A 17889-nucleotide genomic window follows, 5' to 3' on the forward strand; every position below is an offset into this window, starting at 1 on the left:
AGCACTTTCTGTACCATCTTCTCCTCTCTGGCTACTCTGAGATCTATCATCTTCTCTAAATCACCCTGTGAGGAATAGTACAGCCCTTCCACCACACCGACTTTTATCAGTGCTAAGCTTTCCTTACGTTACACTGGTACCTATCTGCTCCGGGACCTGATGCTACGTAGAAGCTAGGAGTTGGATTTTTAGCTGGCATACTGCTGACTCAGCAGCACTGACGACTAACGAGCCTGTCTCCCTTTGGTTTCTTTCCTACCTTTAGGGACTTTAGTGAGCCCTCATGTGCCCTTGACCTGGCTTCTAGGGGCCTACAGACCTTTGACCTGACTTTAAGTAATGTCTCTCCAGTTTGGACTTTGAATATTGCCGTATCTTCTCATAGCAGTTGTCTGCAGGGAATTTAACAGTCTTGGTGTTGGGCCTCATAAAGACAACAGTTAAGCTCCGTCCTTAAAGACATCAGGTGTTCAAAAGTAATGGACTTGGAAGAGGGAAGGGGAAACAATCTCATTTTCATTTGAGACTTGTATCAGACGCCTGGCAATGTCAGAGAGCGCTGTTCTGCCTGCCACCTTTCAACTGGTTTATTTTAAAGCCTGGTTTGTTCTTTCTCCTTGTCTAGAGGCCAGGGGATGGTCCTGCACACCCCAACCACCACGTCTGGATGCTCCGAGATGCCAGCTGCATGACATCTCCTGTGATGACAAGAACTTGGCCAGCATCACTTACCTGTCGAGTTCTGTATCAGGTTAACACTACCTTAGCAGCAGCAGCTTCATACAAAATTTTTCTCTATCCTGGAAATACCTCTGTCACTACTAAAAAAAATATCTCTCTCCTCCTTCGGTTTGTGGTAGTTTATCAATAGATAATCCACCTGGGGCCAGGCCTAGGGATCATCTTTTCTTGATGTTACAATGGCAAAAATTCCTCTTCTAGGGCTTAGGTATCGCTGAACTACTCCATAAGCAACATGGGCTTTTTGTCCTCCCTCTTTTAACTCTTCCTTGAGGTGCTCCTGCTCCTCCCTGTTAACACCCAGGAAGTAGACCGATTCTTTTCTTCTTCAAAAGCCCCCGTTCCTCCCCGTTCCTGGTTTTTATTTCTCTTGACACCGTGCCCTGCTCACCAGCACCGCTCCCAACCTTTCGGAAAGAACAGCCTTTGCAGACCTGCTGTCCACCCCAGGCCCGCTCTGGCTCTGGGACTCCCGGAGTAGAAGCCCACCCGGTCAGGTCTCACCTGCCCAGGAGGCAGCGGGGATGGAGATTTTTGCAAAGAGCCCCTCTTTGCCACATCATGCCCAGACAGCCCCCCTACCCTCCGCAGTACACAAACCGGTGCAGGAATCTGCCTCCGATCCCCATTCATTGGCCCTAAGGCGTGTGTCGTCCCCTCCCGCAAAGCATGGCCAAGATCCCAAATCTGTGCACAAAATGATAACATTTATTGAAAGAGTAATTTTTTTTAATACAAAAGAAAGCTCTGTACATAGTACTGTGATTACTTCCACATCCTTCCAGAAACACAACCCTGGAAACTGGAGGGGGAGGGGAAAAAAAAAAAAATCCCACACACACTTATGCGTACACACGCACACACACACGCACACACACACAACCCTCAAACCAGTAAAATGAACTAAAAATGTCACCACACAATAAATGCCAATTCATCCCTGATACACAAGTCTTCTTACAAGTCTGCACTTAAATAAAATACACCATTAGCGTTTAACCAGCAGTTGCCTTTGGGGAGCCAGGGAGGGGACGCGGTCAGACCCCCTGTAGCAGCAGGGGCATTCCATTCCTGCCACCCCAGCCCAACAGCTCTGCTCCGCCGTGCCAGCACAAGCAAAGCGGAGCAAAGCCGGGCCACAGCGATGCGCTGGGGCGAGGGACAACGCAAACCCCAACCCCGTCCTCCTCCCTGGATGAACTCCTAGGTACCCAGCCTTGTTTCGGAAGCGCCACCGAGCAGCCTTCGTACACCTAGTAAAGGGGCATGGCACAGCACTCCCAGGCGCTCCGAGCCGCGGGATACGCATCGCTCTTAGAGCAAGGATACTAAGGGGAGGCAGCACGTAATCTCTCTCACCAGATAACCCACCCCGCTCCCCCCCAAGCCCTTCCCAGGCTTCAGACAAAGGGCTGAAACGCCGCTCTGGGAGCATTTTGCACAGGGCAAGGGGGGGCTTGGAGGGGACCTGTCCGCATCCGTGCGCTAAGGAATGGCTGTAGAGGGGGAACGACAGCCCAAAGATCATCAGCTAGAAGCTCAGGAAGTGCTACCCGTACAGCAAGCAGGGATAAAGCCACTGCTGGCCCCTCACCACCCAAGGAGGAGCAGGGGATGCCCGTATCCCTTCGGCAGTCACAGGCAGCACCGCTCCACACCAAGAACGGCCGCAGGTCCCAGGACCAGAGGCGAACCGGGCAGCCGTCAGAAAACCCAGCTCCTCTCTGGCCCCCAGGCACGCTGCCAGCCCCTTGCTCCTGAGGGATGGGTTTCTCACTTCTAGAGACCAGCCACTGCTCCACTTGCCTTCTGCCCGTTAAGCCCAAAATGACGGGTATGGAGTGCTCAGTACAGGTAAGCGGGGAAACAAGCATCCCACTCGGTTCAGCTTGATCCCTGGCACATGCTGGTGGGTGGAGAGCACAGCTTAAACGCTAATGCTGAGGGAACATGTCCAAGGTTACAATACAAACTCAAAAGCAAGGCCCCTTTCCTGCCTCCGTGCCCACCCACCCCTCTCCCATCCCCCTGGTACAAACCCCATGAAAACTGTACAGGAGCCAAACTTTTATTCCTTAAAGAATTACATAAATACTGAGTTTAACACTTAGAAAAATAAAGTCATTTTCTTTTTTTTTTTCTTTTTTTTTTTTTTTCTTTTTTCTCCAAGGCTTCTTTTGTCTTTAACTTAAAAATTAAAAAAAAAAAAGTTACAGTAGCTGCTTCTTCCTCTAAGGATTCAGCAGCTTCTCTCGCTCACTCTCCCTCCAGGGACAGGGCTAGGTAGCAGAGCCATTCACAGCAACTCCCATGCAGGACCAAGCACGCTCCAGCCCTTCTCCCCTGGCCTTGCTGAGCTTGCACAGGCATCACAGCAGCTCCTCCACAGCCCAGGATGGCCTGCAGATCACCCTGGTGGTGCTCAGAAAAAGAACCTGCCACCTGCCCGGCAGCTCAGCGCCCTGTGGGCTCTTCCCTTTGACACTTGAGTTGTTTCTCCACCTTGCATCAGACACAGAAATTAAAAAAAAAAACAAAAAACAAAAAAGCGCTGGCCGGAGCTGCAGGGGGATGTGGGAAAGACCCGGCCACGTTCCCCTGGGTGTACGGAGTCCGCAAGCAGTGCGAGGGCTGAGAGGAGAGCGTGGGGCTGGGGCGGCCACAGAGCCCACCACCACCACCACCACCAGCAGGAGCTCTCCGGGGCATCGTTGCGCTCCTGGAGATCCTGGCACTGAGGGCAGAAGGCTCGCTGTAGTGCATACGAGGAGGACAGGGCGACGTGCCACGGAGGGAAGGGCGCGCAGACCCAACCGGAGATGCACGTACAAAGCCGGCCGGCTCTCCCCTGTCCGGAGCCCAGGGTGAGTTGCTGCAGCCAGGATCTGTCACCCCGACAAAGGCACATTGCTGAGGCCAAGCGGCACAGCCTCGGCCCGCTCCGCTCCGAGCTGCGCCGGCGGGACGGCTCTGGGTCCGAGCTGAGCCCCACGCAGAGCGAAAAACTCATGGGCAAGGTGACTCAGAGCGCCCAGAAGGAGCCAGAGCCTCCCGCTGGGAATGGCCCGCAGTATTTATTTACAGCGCAGAACAATCTTCCCCTCAAAGAGACAAGTTTCTTTGGCTGGCGTGAGACAAGCGCAGCTAATCGCAGCATCCAAACGCCCCCCCAAGCCCTGCACGGCCCCAGCACCGCTCCACCCCGGGTGGGTCCTGCAGCCCCACGCGCATGCCTGTGTGTGGGTGGGTGGGTGGGTGCGTGTGAGTGTGTGTGTGTGTGTGTGTGTGTGTGCATGTGTGGATGAAGGAAACGTGAAAAGGCAACAATAAATAACTGGTGCAGTCTGTACGAGAAGGAATTGCCGCCAGCCCCGGCACCGGCGTGGCAAGCCGGGGACAGCGCAAGGCCAGCAGCAGAGGCCTCTCAGTCACTCTTGGCGCTGTGCGAGGTGTCCAAGTTGACCACCTGCAGCTCCGTCAGGCTGCTGCCACTGCTGCTCTGCTGCCCGATGACAGCCATCTAGAGAGAAAAGGCAGGAGGAAGCACTGGGGGGACGGGACAGCGCGCCCCGAGACCGTGCGTGCCAGCAGCCAGGGTGGCACCGTCCTTGCTGGGTGCCTGTCCAAGGAGGGCAAGGCTTCCTCACCCAAGGGTGGATGGCACTGACAGCTCTCCCAGACCCGAGGACCACCCCTACCCGAGGTCTGCCCAGACCCGCAAAGGATGCGCAAGCAGGGGCAGAGCGAGGACACCCCCCCCCCCCCCCAACACCCGCGAGTACCGTTCTGCGCCTACCTGGTGAAGCTGGACAGCCGAGACTGGGATCTGAACGGTGCCTGATGGGGCTGTCAGGAACACTTGGGGGACGCCACCTGCCACAGAGAGAGAGAGAAAGCACAAATGACACCGTCCCTTAAACGGCGGTCCCCCCCTGGGTCCTTCCTCCGAGCTCCACGGAGCTTCGCAAGGATGAAGGTGCCTGTTTGCATGCATGGAGGCATCCCAGAAGCAAGCCAAACGCGCTAGTTTCCCAAACGCTGGGAGAGGCAGGCGCAAGCCCTCAATCCAAGTCTTGCCTGCACGGCTTCATGCTGCTTTGCCCCCTTCATGCAACCACACTCCCTCTTCAGAATCTCCTAGCCTCCTCCGCTGCTGCGCCTGCCCCATAAGCCACCCATCCCAGCAACTGTCACCCTTTTTCCCCAGCAAACGGCTCAAGCAACCCTATGCATAGGAGAATGGCGGGATCTAAAAGCGCACACCAATCACCACCCTTGCCGGGCCTTCGTACAGCTGCTACGACTGCTTAGAAGAAAATTCTATGAAATTAATGCACAGCACAAATACATGCGAGATGAGAAAAATCAGGGTGTCAGAGCACTTAAGGGAGCGCTGACCCAGACGGCTGTCTTACCCTGATCCTGGACCTGGCCGTGGGACACCTGCATCGCTGAGGGCGCCTGTGAGAAAGCGTTGAGGACCGCAAGTCCACCGTCCGCAAGGCCAGATGTGGGCGCGTACATCACCGCATGTGGGCTGGGGTACATCATGTGGCCACCCACAGTGGTTGGCACAGACGACGTCATGATGGTTGCCGGGAGGGTCACTGGCACCAGGACAGACTGCATGTGAGCCACGCGAAAGGGGTCTGCTACGCTCACAAGCCCGCTCAGCACCCCTCCCTTCAGCCACCCTTGGCATGCGGTCCTGAAGCAGCAGGTGTGTGGAGATACCCATCATCTTCTCCCAAGCTCTTGGATACCCATCCTGTTCTCCCAAGCTCTTGGATACCCATCCTGTTCTCCCAAGCTCTTGGAAGAACAGGCAGGAGAGCTCAAACCTCTCCTTTCACGAGTATGAGAAGGCAGAAGAGCGTGGCAGCCAAATATCCCAGGACTGAATTCAACTTCACGTACAAGTTTCCCAATGAAGCTTTAACAAAGCTGCTGAAGTGGATTCAGACTCCATCCAGGCACCTGAACTCAGATTTTGCTGACAACAGAGGTGTCCTCCACACAGAGAGTAAAAATCTCTAGGGGCAACGCTGGCTCGCTAAGAAACTATCCGAGAACCGGGCAAGCTGTTCCCAGCTCCATGCCACAAGTAAGAGCAGATGATGTACCTAGAGAGGCTCTGAAATGCCTTTTAAGGTGCCCTATGCACGGCAGCATCTACCTAGACATAGCATAGCACGGTATGGACTGGCAACAAGTATAAATACACCTGGGAAACTGCCAGAAAGGCTGGGACAGAGTTGGTCTGAAGAAGGATCCTGGGCAGGGAGCGGGTGTGAGGTCTATTGGTGTGGGCTGTTATCAGCAGCGGTTAGGAATGAAGACAGCGGTTACTGTAAAGTCCCAATTACCTGTTCCGCTGGAAGAGGTCTGGGTAAGGTCAGTGCTGCTGTCACTGGAGGGAGACGTTTGCTGCGGTGCCTGGTGCACCTGGATCGCCTGGACTGGGACCTGCTGAGCCATGGTACCACCTGGGGAAAGAGAGGAGCCGATCAGCCTGCTGGCTCAGCAGGGATACAGGCACTCTGGGCCATATGAAAGCCCCCCCTCCACCCCCCCAAGTCCTTCTCCGGCAGCGTACAGCTCTGCAGCGTGCCTCGGCACCGCACCGGGGAAGGCTAGCCAAGAAGCAGCACGTGGCAGAAACCAGGAGCTGCCCCAAAGAGCGGGCCAAAACCTGCTCTCTCCTGGCACGCAGGGACCAAGGAGGGGTTAGCTGGCCTACAAGGCTCCAGAGAGAAAGGGAAAGGCCACAGCAGCTTGTCTCCAGCTCCCAGGCATGGTTCAGGAACGCCTGGGGTCCTCCTCACCGTTCCTGGCTCCACTAAGACACAGCACCGATAATGCTGGGAGAAAAGGGGCCAGCACATGCCCCCCAGCACTGCCCATCCGCAGCCAACCCTGCAAGGATCATCTCACTGCACCGAGCAGAACTGGGAGAGCCCAAATGCCCAAGCCAGCTGGGCTCCGCTGCTTTCACGCTCTGGAGCCCGGCTCCATCCTCCACAGGGCACTCGGGGAACAGCTATCTCAGCCAGCTTGTGGTCTCCAAGACATCAATCAAGGGATTAGAGGCCACAAGGTGTGCGTCCCAGACCTGCGGAGGCATGGCCGCACAGCCTCCAGCCCAGCCCACTTGTTGCAAAGCTCTTCGGCTCCAGAGACGGAGCTCAGCACAGAAAGCTGCCCTCCGGCTCAGGTCCTGTCTCCAGAGGGAAGAGCAAGGGATGCCAGAAAGCAGGAATCACCAGCCGCCTCACTCAGACCGGGCATCTCCCCACGCACCACACCACAGAGACACGCGTCCATTATTCTCTTAGCTCCTCCAGACCACGAGGGAAAGCCAGTCCCCTTGCATGGGACCACGCTGCCTGCCAGGGCCCACGGGAGCCAGAAGGGCTCCAAGAAAGCACGCAGGCTATCAGACCCATCAGCTTGCGCGCAAACAGGCAGGACACAAGAAACGCCGCCTCGCTCTCAGCGCCGGTCCTCAGACGACGGCTGCCCCCTCAAAGTTCAGCCTAGCCCTGCTCTGAAACTCCAGCCAGGAGCACGTCCAGCCCCAGTACAACACTTGGAGAGCCTCGACTCGGCGCGACAAGAAATCTCCTGCAAAGGACAACGCACGCAAAGCGGCAGAACAGCACCGCTCCCTCCTCTGCTCTGGGTCTCTCCTCATCTATCCTCTGCGCTGTGGTTCAGCGACTGACTGCAGACCCAAACACAAGAGCAGGGGCAGCTGCTCAGCACTCGAAAAACATCCGCCAGGCCCCTGCGGTCTCCTTCCATCAGTCCTCCTAGCACAGCACCACCGGGGACCCGTCTCCCCTGCGTTCGCTCGCCGCAGGGCAAACCCCGGAGCAGGAGACTGACAACCCGCTGCTTCCCTCAGCCTGCATCCCCCAGGATGCTGCTCCTGCCTACGCCAAGCGTTCCCTGCCCTGTCTCCCCATCTCTCCCCTGCAGCCACAGCCAGGGTTGGCCTGTGCTCTGCCTCCTCTGAGCTCCCACCTCCGCTGGGGGTCAGCTCTCTGGCCAGGACCAGGACCAGGGGACCCCCACAGACGCCTCCATCCCCCCACCTCAAGCAAGCGGAGGAGAAGCGAGTGCTGACCTGTCAGCGACACAATCTGCCCTCCAGCTCTGGCAGGGAAGCGGAAGACTGTCTGTTGTGCCTGCTGCAGCTGTCCAGCCGTACCCGTGAGCACCTGGCCCTGCTGGCTGGAAAAAGCCAGGGAGTGCGGCTGTAACTGAGCGAGAGGAATGGTAGGGGTCCCCGGAGAAAGGGAAGCACCTGCCGAAAGGAGGGAGAAAGAAAGGCTTTGTCACCACCAGCTCTTTTCACTCCCTCCAGGCTTCTTGGTGCTGCCCTGGGGTCCCAGCTCAGCTCCCTGCCACCACGACTTTCCCAGCAGCAGGGCCAGCTAGCAGCACTCTAAGGAAACAGTCACTACGTCGCCCTTCTCCAGCCACCGGCCCGGCTGGGCTCGAGCAAGGAATCCCGGCCAGGTTGACCCTACAGCAGCAACCACTCTGCTACCTCCTGCCACTAGGTCTCCTCTCCTCTGGAGAGGGCAGCAACACGCTCCAGGTGCGGAGACGGATGGACGCAGTCCTCGGTTCCGAAAGGCACTGACCTGACATGAGGGTGAAGCCAGTGGGTATCGGCATGAGGCCCCCAGATGTCACTGCACTGGCTCCAGTAGTCTTCAGCACTGTCCCGTTGGCACTGGTGACGGCATTGGGGCTGATGCTGGCAGACACTGGCGCCAGGTAATTCGTGATGGGGAATGACGGGCCGCTGCTGACCTGCATGGAGGTCGAGGTGGTGGGGGCTGTCTGGATGGTAGACGTCGTCCCCGGCAGGTTGGTGACCGTGAACGCTGGTTTCAGGGCGTCCTGGGGAAGGAGAGATTGTGACAACTCAGACCAGCCCTTGGATCTGCTCAACATCTGCCCACGAGGCCGAACCGGGCTCCGCGGGTTGCATCCCCGCGCTAAACCATACCCTCGTAGCCTGCTGCCAGCACACGGAGCAGAGCCAGGGTAGCAGAGACGAGTTGCTTTTACAAACACGAAGAGACTGTGCCCAATAACGCAGCGTGAGGAGAGCTGGAGAGGGCTCAGCGTAAACCTTGGATACAAGCCCAGGGCCATACAGGTCCCCCAGAGGCTTCCCTGCAAGACGCCAGGGGACGAAGCAACCCTTCCCCTCCCCAGGAGTCCCCGTAGCCTCCAAGAAGAGAACAGCCTCTTTCTGGCACACAACAGGCAAAAGCAGTCCTTGCAGGGACAGACGTAAAGGCAAACACACCGTCTCCTGTCAGGAACACGCACCACTTCCCTTATGGCAGGAAACACATGGCCAAGAACAAGCCGAGAACTGGCTCTTAAAGGCAGCTGTACACCGAAAGCAGCAAGGGAGAGGCGAGCATGGCCAAACCCGGACACCAAACCCTGCCCTGACAGCTGCTTTTTGGCAGGCCCCGGGGAATGCCTCCGCAGATCTCCTGGAGCAAAAGGGAGAACCTGGCCAAGGGAAGCACCCATTCGCCAGTCCGCCAGCGGGAGACGGGCACAAGGCAAACGCTTCCGAGCGACCCCGCGTGTCAGCTACAGCCAGCAGGCACCACGGTCCTGCAAGGAGCATCGGAGCTCTACGTCCGTCTGAGGATGGCATCGCCAGGGAAGCTGAGCTCCAGGAGGAAAACGGCCCTACGCTCGGCCAACGCTAGCCTCCTGGGTCTGGGAACGAGGGAGGAACGCGTACGCCAGGCTGCCGGGCACGTAACACCCCAGTTCCCGCAGCCACGAGGCGTGCGGCTGGACACGGCTGGGATCTGCCAGACCCAACCATGCCCAGCACCATCCCTGCTGCCCCTGGCAGTCACGCTTCACCCAACGCGCCTCCTTCTCCCAAATCCCCTTTACGGATACCCAGGGTCTCCACGGCTCCTCTCCTGCCCTGCTCAGCTGGCCAAGAGCGGACTGGAAATGCACTGCTCCACTGGAGACCATGCCACGGGGGGACCTGCTGTCCCCGTGTCCCACCACGGCCGCCTGGAAAGAGTTAAGGCTGCCACGCTCCCACCCCTCCCACTGCAGGCTGGGGGGCCCAGCTCTCCCACGTGCTAAGCCTTGTTCCCAGCTTGTCAAGCTGCCAGGAACGAGGAATTCACAGCTCAACGAACAGCTAAAAAAGGGAAGGCAGCCCATTTTGGACAGGGGGGAGCCAATCCCGGGCACTCAGCCGTGCCTCAGGGCCTGGGGAGGGAGGAGAGCAACACCCCTCCGCCTTGGCACCGCAGTCCCCAAAGTCCGAATTAGAAGAGGCACGTGACAACAGAGCGGATCCCAGCGGAGGCACTTTCCATTAGCTCAGCCGCAAACTCCTGCCATCCCACATGGGACATGCGAGGCTGTGGGTGCCCTCCCCACGTGGGTGACAGGGCAGAGCTCCCCCCCCAATCCATAGCGGAGCAGGGTGGGTCCTGTTCCCAGCTGGAAAAGCCAGGCTCACTCATCCCCAGGCGCAGCCCTAAAGCTGAACACCCCTGAGATAGAGCGCCCGAGCAGCCAGGGCACTCGGCATCCCCCCGCTACGCTCCCTACTCTCAGGGCTGGAGGAGGCATCCCCAAAAATTCACAGCACCCTGCTCAGGGAGATTCCCAGGACTCCCTAGAAGCACAAGGACAACTCCCTCAGTATGATGGGAACAGCAGAGGTGTTTGGGAGGGATGCCGTGCCAGCAGGCTCCAACCACGCACGCCCCATCTCCGCCACAGGTGAGACTCGGATTCATCCCATCTTTGCCGCGTTTCTCTTGGGCTGCAACAATAGCTCCCAGTACAGAAAGAGAGCTGGGAGAGACCTTGGCATTGGACACCCGTTGCCTTCTCCTCGTGCCTGTCTGGGATGCCTCGGAGCCCCTGGGGTCCCCCCCCAGCATCCTGCAAAGCCCAGACTACGTGCACAAGGCCAGCCCCCAACAGGGGCCAAGTTACGGGTCACCTTCAGCAGAGACGATCCAAGGGGGGGCCACGGACAAGCCCCGAACCAGCACAGCAGCCCTGAAGGGCTCTTCCCTTCCTGATCCAGCTGCACATCCATTCCCCACCACAGCTGACCGCAAACTTCAGCGCGCGGAGCAGCGCCTGGGGGAATCAACACGGAGCAGAGAGGTAGCGGTGGGAGATGTCTACACAGACCCACGCCGCCGTGGCACGTGCGATAAACGCTGGACGGCGTGAGCGGACCACGGGGCACAGCCCAGGCCAGTGGATGCCCATCCTGGGCCATAGTAGGGTCTTGGGGACAGAAACGATTCCAACTCCGCAGCTTCTGGGAGCTGCCGGGGGCAATGCCGTTCAGCACGGCTCAGACCCCCCCGGACAGCGTTATTATGCTGATGTCGCGGGACAACTGGCCTTGGAGGTACATGGGAAATCCCAAACTGCTCTCCAACACCTGTTCTGCACTCCGGATGGCGCAGAGAATCCCACCTTTCTCCCACCCCAAAAAGAGATGACCAGATCAGGGCTACTCCCATGCTCTCACCCCAATCTAGAGCCCCTGAGCTCCCTCCAAAATCCCCTCTCCCACAAAACCGCACCCGGGAGATTACAGGAGGGCAAAAAATTACAGGGGCCCGCAAAAAATCAGACGGGTCAGCACGTCACAGTACCGTGGTGAGGATACAGGTGCTGTCTTGAAGTACAGCGTGCCCCAGACCCAGCTGCGGCCCGAGCTCAGCTCGGTGGCAGGGAGTTTGGGTTCGGCACAGCGGGAGGATCCCAAAGCTGCTGCTGGCTGTAGCGCAAAGGAACACCAGCAGGCTGCCGGCCGCAGGTAACAGCCTGGCTGCGTCGCTCCCTGCTCTTCTGCAGCAGCTGAAGACAAGCAGGTTTTGTCTGTACAGAAGTCCAAGAAGCAGAGTTCGCGGGAATGCCAGGGAGCGACTGCTCGACCTTCTCGGAGCATCCTATGTGGCTGGACCTGATGGTCCAGGCACTTAATTTCCTGCGACGAGGCACCCGTAACCCAGCCCTGTGTACCACCCACCCCTCGGCAAGGATGCCAGCCACCTAGCACGGCTCACCCACAGGCTCCCTTCATCCTCAGAGGGCTTCTTGGTCTATCCGAATGGGGCTGAGCTCTGCCAAGAGCACCAAACCAGGCTTCCAGCCCTGCAGAAGGGGAAGGTCAGGGTGGGGACGGTCCCCAGCCCCAGGGCTTGCTGTGACAAGAACCCTCAGCAGGCCACGGGTGGGTTTAACCGGAACATCAAGCAGAAGACGGGGCTGCAGGACTCCTCCAGCCCCACGCCAAATGCTGGCTGTGGCCACAAGGCACCCCACGCTAAGCATTGCCACTCACGAGTACTGGGATGGAGCTCGCAGGGTTGCGTCAGAAAGCGGGCAGAGACCAGCTGTGTTAAGAAGATCCCCTCTGCGGAGCTACCGCACCCCAAGAGCGCGCTTCCCTTGGGGCGACCTAGCAGTATTTTCAGGAAAAAAAAAATCTTAAGGGACACGATGCGGACAAGCCCCACACCAGGGACAAGCCAGCTGCGCTTCCCGCGCCTTCAAATTATTCCAGGCGTAGGTAACTTGTCTCGTGATAAAACGCCCACAGGACTCGCCTTTCCATCCAGGAGAAGCCCAAGAGCCACAAGTCCTTACAAACGTGCGCTGCGCAAGGGAGAAACTGCTGGCGACCACGGGCTCCTTTGCCTACTGGAAAGGGCTGGCACAGCTCACACTAGGAATCAGAGGCACCCAGGGGAGTCACGCCATACTGGGACAGCCCGGACCGTTGTTGGGATCCCATCAGCGGGAAGCCTTCCCAGGGACTCTGCTGAGCTCCAGCACATCGCTCTCCAGCCAGCAACACCTCGGCCCACCACAGCTCCTCTGCCTGCAGAGATCTCTGGGACCACTGGTATTTCTCAGGGCTCAGCAGCAGTAAGCTTTTGCTCGGTGCAGCACTGCACACACGTGGGGGAAGAGGGCACGGAGGAATCGTGGCCGCTGGGCACGTCTCAGGACCGCGCTCCCTGCCTCTAGGATTACTGCAGAGACCTCAAACAACTTCTCCAGGTTGTCTGCTGAAATTTAGCAGCTACCATATGGCAAGGATGCTGCTGCGGCTTGCGTACAGTTGGCTGGAGGGCTCCCAGCGCGAGGCCACCGTTCGCCTGGAAGGATGCTTTTGCAGCAAGCCCGGCACCCACGCCACGAGCGCGGGTGCAGCAGAGCCGCAGCAACTCGCAGCGCCCAACGCCGCTCCACGCCGGCCCGGGAAGCTGCGGCACAACCCCCGGTTCAGCACGCCGTCCCAGCCTTGCATCACAAATTCCCCCTGCCTCCCACCTCCAAGCACCTGCGGACCCCAGCATCAGCCTGCAAAGGAAGCGGCAGGGATGTCGGGACCAGCTTTCTCGCAACGGCTCCCAGGAACGGCACCAGGGGATGCGGGGACGAGGCAGGGCCCTTCCCGCAGAAAATAGGGCCGTTGCTTGACTCCGCACCCACGGGCAGGCCCTCGGCAGCACCCTGGGCGAGAAGCCGCGAGCAACACGGGCAGGCAAGAGCCGGCGCCTGCGGGGACACCGGGCAGGGAGCAGAAAAGGCCCATCCAGCCAAATGTTTCCATTCCCCATGTCCTCCCTGCCCCCTTCCAAAACAGCACCAAAGCAAGAGACAGCTGCAGCTTATAAGGAATGTGAGGGGCCCTGCCAGGGACTCTGGCGAGGGAAACCAGGCCTTATAAGGCCATGGAGGCAGAATCAAATTTTTATCAATGAGTGCGAGAGCGTGGAGACGCCCGGGGAGAGATAACGGCGCCGAGAACCGGCCGTGGGGGGGGGGTGGGGGGGCCGGGCCGGTGGGGACCCCCGCTGCGAAGGCGAAGGCCAGGACACCTGCCACCCGCTCGCCTCCCTCTCCGAATCACGGCTACCACCAGCCGAGCAGAAGGAGCCAGCCCCGAGCTCGCTGGAATCGCAGCAATAGGGGACCCACCCTCAGCTTCCCAAGCTGCTATTCCAGGAGGGCTGGGGATGTTCAGGGCTTTCCCAGCAGAGTCCCACGGGAAGAGCCCGCGCCTCCCAGGCGTGCCAGCTGAGCACGGGGAACGTTACCTTGGTCTCCCCGCTGCTGTCCGACTCGGACACCTGGTAGGTGAGGTCCGTCTCCTCAAAGCCCGTGGCACTCATGCGCTGGTCGGTGGTCGGGTCCGAGCGCGGGGGCGAGTCCGGGGAGTTGAGGCACGTCTGGATCAACGCCTTCCCCGTCTCGCTGGTGATCATGGGCTGCAGCTTCCGCGTGGCAAACGTGTACACGTGGCCCGTCTCGCTGGCCACCAGCAGCAGGACTTGAGTGCCGGTCAGCGTGGAGAGCTCGTAGGCCTGCCAGCAGCACGAGGGAAAAGCAGGGGGTCACCGATGGAAGGGACGCAGAGAGCGCGGGACGAGAGTCCCCGGCACGTCCCTCCTTTTGCTCACACCAGCTCCGGCTCCCCGTCACCCCAGAGGAGCTGTGGCCTCTAAAACCAACTCAAGATTGGTTCCCTACAGGTTGATGTGCCCCGTGCTGCTGTTCCCATCTCCTTTAGCGTGCCCTTAGGGGATGCGCATGGCAGGAAAAGAGCGATCCCCTCAGGAGAGCAGCCCGAGGACATGGGGACACCGGGCCGTCCCCATTCCGGAATGCCCACCCCTGCTTCTCCAAGCATCCGGATGCCTGTTGCCCTCACCTCTGCCGAGCCATGTGGGAGGATGCTGCTCAGCCCACACACCTCTGCTCCCTCCTTCCCCTTCCCGACATCCCAGCCGGGTCGGGACCCAGATTCCCCTCTCAGTCTTCCCAGTCCTGAGCCCAGCTGCACCCAGACACCCCTACAGTAAGGCTACCATCCCCCGGGATCGACCCGTGGGCTTGGAAAACCACTTTTCCCACGCCACCACGGCATACTTGGTGGTCTCGCGCAAGCTGCCGTGGACGGGACGGCCTCATTCTTCATCCCGCCCAGCAGCATCCCACCACCATTCCCACCTTCCCAGGGCGCGCGAAGCCCGGCTCGGCTGGGATGCGGCACTGCCCAGCGGTTCAGGGGATGCTCCCAGCGCCAAGGCGAGGGAGGACGCTGACGACCCAGCAGCACCCCACCGCACCCAACATCCCCCAACTTTCGGATTTTAGCCTCGCACGATGGCTCCGGTCGCCAGGAATCGCGGAAAGCGTTCCGGATCGACCGGGACACGGCGCTGGCCCCTTCTACGGCTAAAGGCCCGGTGGGGCAGCCCACCTGGGCCACGGGACTGGCGTGGAACCCAGTACCACCTCGCACCGAGTGGGGGGTCCCGCTCTGCTCCACCCGAGAGCTGGAGGCTGCACCGGGACGGCCCCCCCCCGGACTCCGTGTGTGTCCCACGGGCTGCGTGACCGCGATCCCGAGTGGCCCGGGAACCCCACGGGCACCGAGCCCCGGCCACAAGCCATCACCGGTCCCGGTTCCCCAGAAGCCCCCCCCGGAAGAAGCGGAGGCCGAGCCCGGCTCCCCCCCCCCCAACCCCGGGCGGGACCGGGAAGCCGTCGCCGTTTCCGGGCACGGCCCCGCTCGGCCGGGAAGGCGAACAGCCCGGGGCTCCCGCCGGCTACGGACAGGTGGGTAAAACCCCACCGATACCGGGAGCCCACCCACCGTTCCGGGTGCCGCCGTACCTTCTTCATGATGCCGGTTTTCCTTTTGCTAAAGGTGGTGTAACGCCGCAGCTTGTTGTCGATGAACTCCATCTTGATCTTCACCCGGCCCCGCGTCTTCTTACCGGGCTTGGCGCCGCTCACCGCCCCGCCACCCCCACCGCCGCCGCCTCCTCCTCCTCCTCCTCCTCCACCGCCGCTATAAGCGGCCGCCGCCGCTCCCGCCGCGGGCCCCGCCGCCGCCGCCGCCGCTTCGGCCAGGCCACGCTTCACGCCGCGCCTCTCGCCGCCCAGCTCCTCCTCCTCGGCCGACTCCGAGTCTCCCTCGCTGCCGCTGTACAACGCCTCCCGCTCCAGCCGACCCCCGGGCGGCCCCGCCGCCGCCGCCACCGCCGCCGCCGCCACCCCACCGCCGTTCGCCCCGCGCTGTGGCACCGGGGACCGGCCCAAACCCGAGCCGCGGGCCAGCGCGGCGGCAGCGGCGGCGGCGCCGTTCCCGGCCCCGGCTTGGCTCGGTAACATCGCGGCGGCGAGAGCGGGTCGGGTCGGGTCAGGCCGGCCCCGCCATGGCCCCGGCTCGGCGTTCAGGGCCCCGCTCCTCCGCCGCCGCCGCCCCCGCCGCGCCGCGCCGCCCCCATATAAAGCGATACAATGTTGCCTTTTATGGCGAAGGCGCTCCTTATATGGGGCGAGCCGGCGCCCCGCCGGGAGGTTCCCTTCGATTGGCCGCTGGCGGAGTCAAACGGCGGCGCCCATTGGCGGGCGGCCGGGCGTTTGATTTGCATACGTTCCGACCGCGCTCGCGTCACTCCCAGGTTGAAACACGCAGGGAGGCTCTTAAAGGGGCAGCGCGCCGCGCCGCACGGACCGGGAACCGGAGGCGGTTATCGCCGCGGCCGGGCGGAGGAACCCGCCCTTCCAGCTCCGGGCAAACCTCGTCTCCTCGCCGAGACTCCCTGCCTTGCCTCGCAGCCGCCCTCGTGGGTGCAAGCCGGGAGGGATGCTCCACGCACACGCAACCCCCCCAAACCCTCCTGCTTCTCGGGGATGCCGCCAGATAACTGTCCACCCACGCCGTGCACCCTGCCGGGATGGGTCAGGGTGCTGCCCGCTTCTCCCCGGGGGTGCGGGGACACTGGGGGGGGGTGGGCTGGGGCTCCCACGGGCGCTCAGGATGCAGGACCGGGCAAGATAAGACCCAAATACGCATCGCCCGGGCACCAGGTGGGATGAAAAAAGGGTCTCTGTTCACCAGGATGGGCCACGACTGCCTTCGAGTCCAGAGAGAACGGAATCCTGTACCACAGCCACCCGTGGGTACGGCTGTCCCGTGGGGAGATAACTGGGACGGCCCCACTACACAGACTGGGACCTGCGGCGTCGTCCCCTCTTGCTCCCACATCCTCCGCTCAGGTGTGAACCTGAACAAAAACTGGGTGCCAGAGGGACTACGCAGCCCCGGAGCTCGAAGCTGCGAGGACGGACGGAGCCGCATCCTTGGCTGAGAAAAGGGATCTCTATCTCCCGTACCCTGTCCTACGGGCAGGGGCTGCAACCCGGGGCAAGACCTCACCTCCGCCAACACCAGCCCTGCCACGAGACCCGGGTCACCTCCTTGGGAACCCCACGGAGGGAAAGTTCTGCATCTCCCGCAAGCTTTTTGCACGTTGGCCTCATCCCTCGGAAGACGCGCGCGCGCGCTTTGCCACCGGCCTCCCGCTCTCTGGGGCCAACCTCCGACAGAGCAAGGGAGTAACTATAAAACCAAACACCCCCCCCCTCCGCCGCCACCGCCTCCCCCTCCTCCCCGCCGGCCGTGCTCCTCCAGTGAGCACACATGCCATTTTTAGCTCCCAGCAGGGCTGCTGGGACTCACATGCCTCCCCATCACATGCCCTGGCCACCCTCCCTTCGAGCTGAACCCAAACTATACCTGGCACAGGTGAGACGGAGGCCTGGCCCCCCCCCGTCACGCCAAGCCCAGGAAGGGTCAGCGAGACCCTCAGGGCGGCCGGACGCACCGGTTAGGGCTGAGAGCGACTGGTACCCGCGAGCGCGCGAGCGCTGCAGGGATTGGGGTTCCTCTCGCCCGTAGATGCTTTTTTCCTTCCCCGGAGCCTTCCGATCGTGGGTCCGTGGGGAAGCCTTTCGCTCCCCAGGCTGCGGGAGAGACTGCACAGGCGGGAGGTGAGAACCGGCTCATTTTGGGCTGGCTCAGCCCTTCTGCTGGCATCCTTCCCCTCCCCTCGCCTCATCCTGGGGATGCTTTCCGAGACGGAGGATCAGCCTGCCTCCGAGCTTCCCGAGATGCTCATCTCTCACCGAGGCAGTCAGAAGAACGCCGCAGAGCCAAGACCTGTTCCCCGACCACCATCACCCGCAGGACGCAAGTTACCAGCAACACCCTAACCAAACCAGCACCCAGTGGCA

The 17889-nt window shown here is 60.8% G+C and overlaps 1 protein-coding gene across 2 annotated transcripts; it reads right to left on the reverse strand.

Moving 5' to 3' along the window:
• Nucleotides 1-1427: 1427 nt before the first annotated feature.
• Nucleotides 1428-16086, reverse strand: SRF (serum response factor). 2 transcript variants are annotated; one of them, XM_075042339.1, is made up of 8 exons: nucleotides 15481-16086; nucleotides 13899-14165; nucleotides 8394-8655; nucleotides 7871-8050; nucleotides 6108-6227; nucleotides 5157-5348; nucleotides 4538-4614; nucleotides 1428-4261 (listed from the first exon to the last, which is right to left on the reverse strand). In XM_075042339.1, the coding sequence occupies exons 1-8, from the start codon at nucleotides 15979-15981 to the stop codon at nucleotides 4166-4168; spliced, it is 1695 nt and encodes a 564-aa protein (XP_074898440.1). In that variant the 5' UTR covers nucleotides 15982-16086; the 3' UTR covers nucleotides 1428-4165. The 2 variants fall into 2 exon arrangements, with proteins under 2 accessions (XP_074898440.1, XP_074898442.1); XM_075042341.1 differs by lacking the exon at nucleotides 7871-8050 and having other exon boundaries at nucleotides 15481-16084.
• Between the last annotated feature and the right edge of the window lie 1803 nt (nucleotides 16087-17889).

This window comes from Buteo buteo, chromosome 12 (genome assembly GCF_964188355.1).
Source record: "Buteo buteo chromosome 12, bButBut1.hap1.1, whole genome shotgun sequence".
Classification (NCBI taxonomy): domain Eukaryota; kingdom Metazoa; phylum Chordata; class Aves; order Accipitriformes; family Accipitridae; genus Buteo; species Buteo buteo.

Excerpts from the sequence above, each read along its gene's own strand:
- SRF (XM_075042339.1), bottom strand. The coding sequence starts at position 15,981 with ATGTTACCGAGCCAAGCCGGGGCCGGGAACGGCGCCGCCGCCGCTGCC. Across the intron at positions 6,228-7,870 it reads GCAGATTGTGTCGCTGACAG|GTGGTACCATGGCTCAGCAG; the intron begins GTCAGCACTCGC and ends CTCTTTCCCCAG. Across the intron at positions 4,615-5,156 it reads CGGCCAGGTCCAGGATCAGG|GTGGCGTCCCCCAAGTGTTC; the intron begins GTAAGACAGCCG and ends TCTCTGTGGCAG.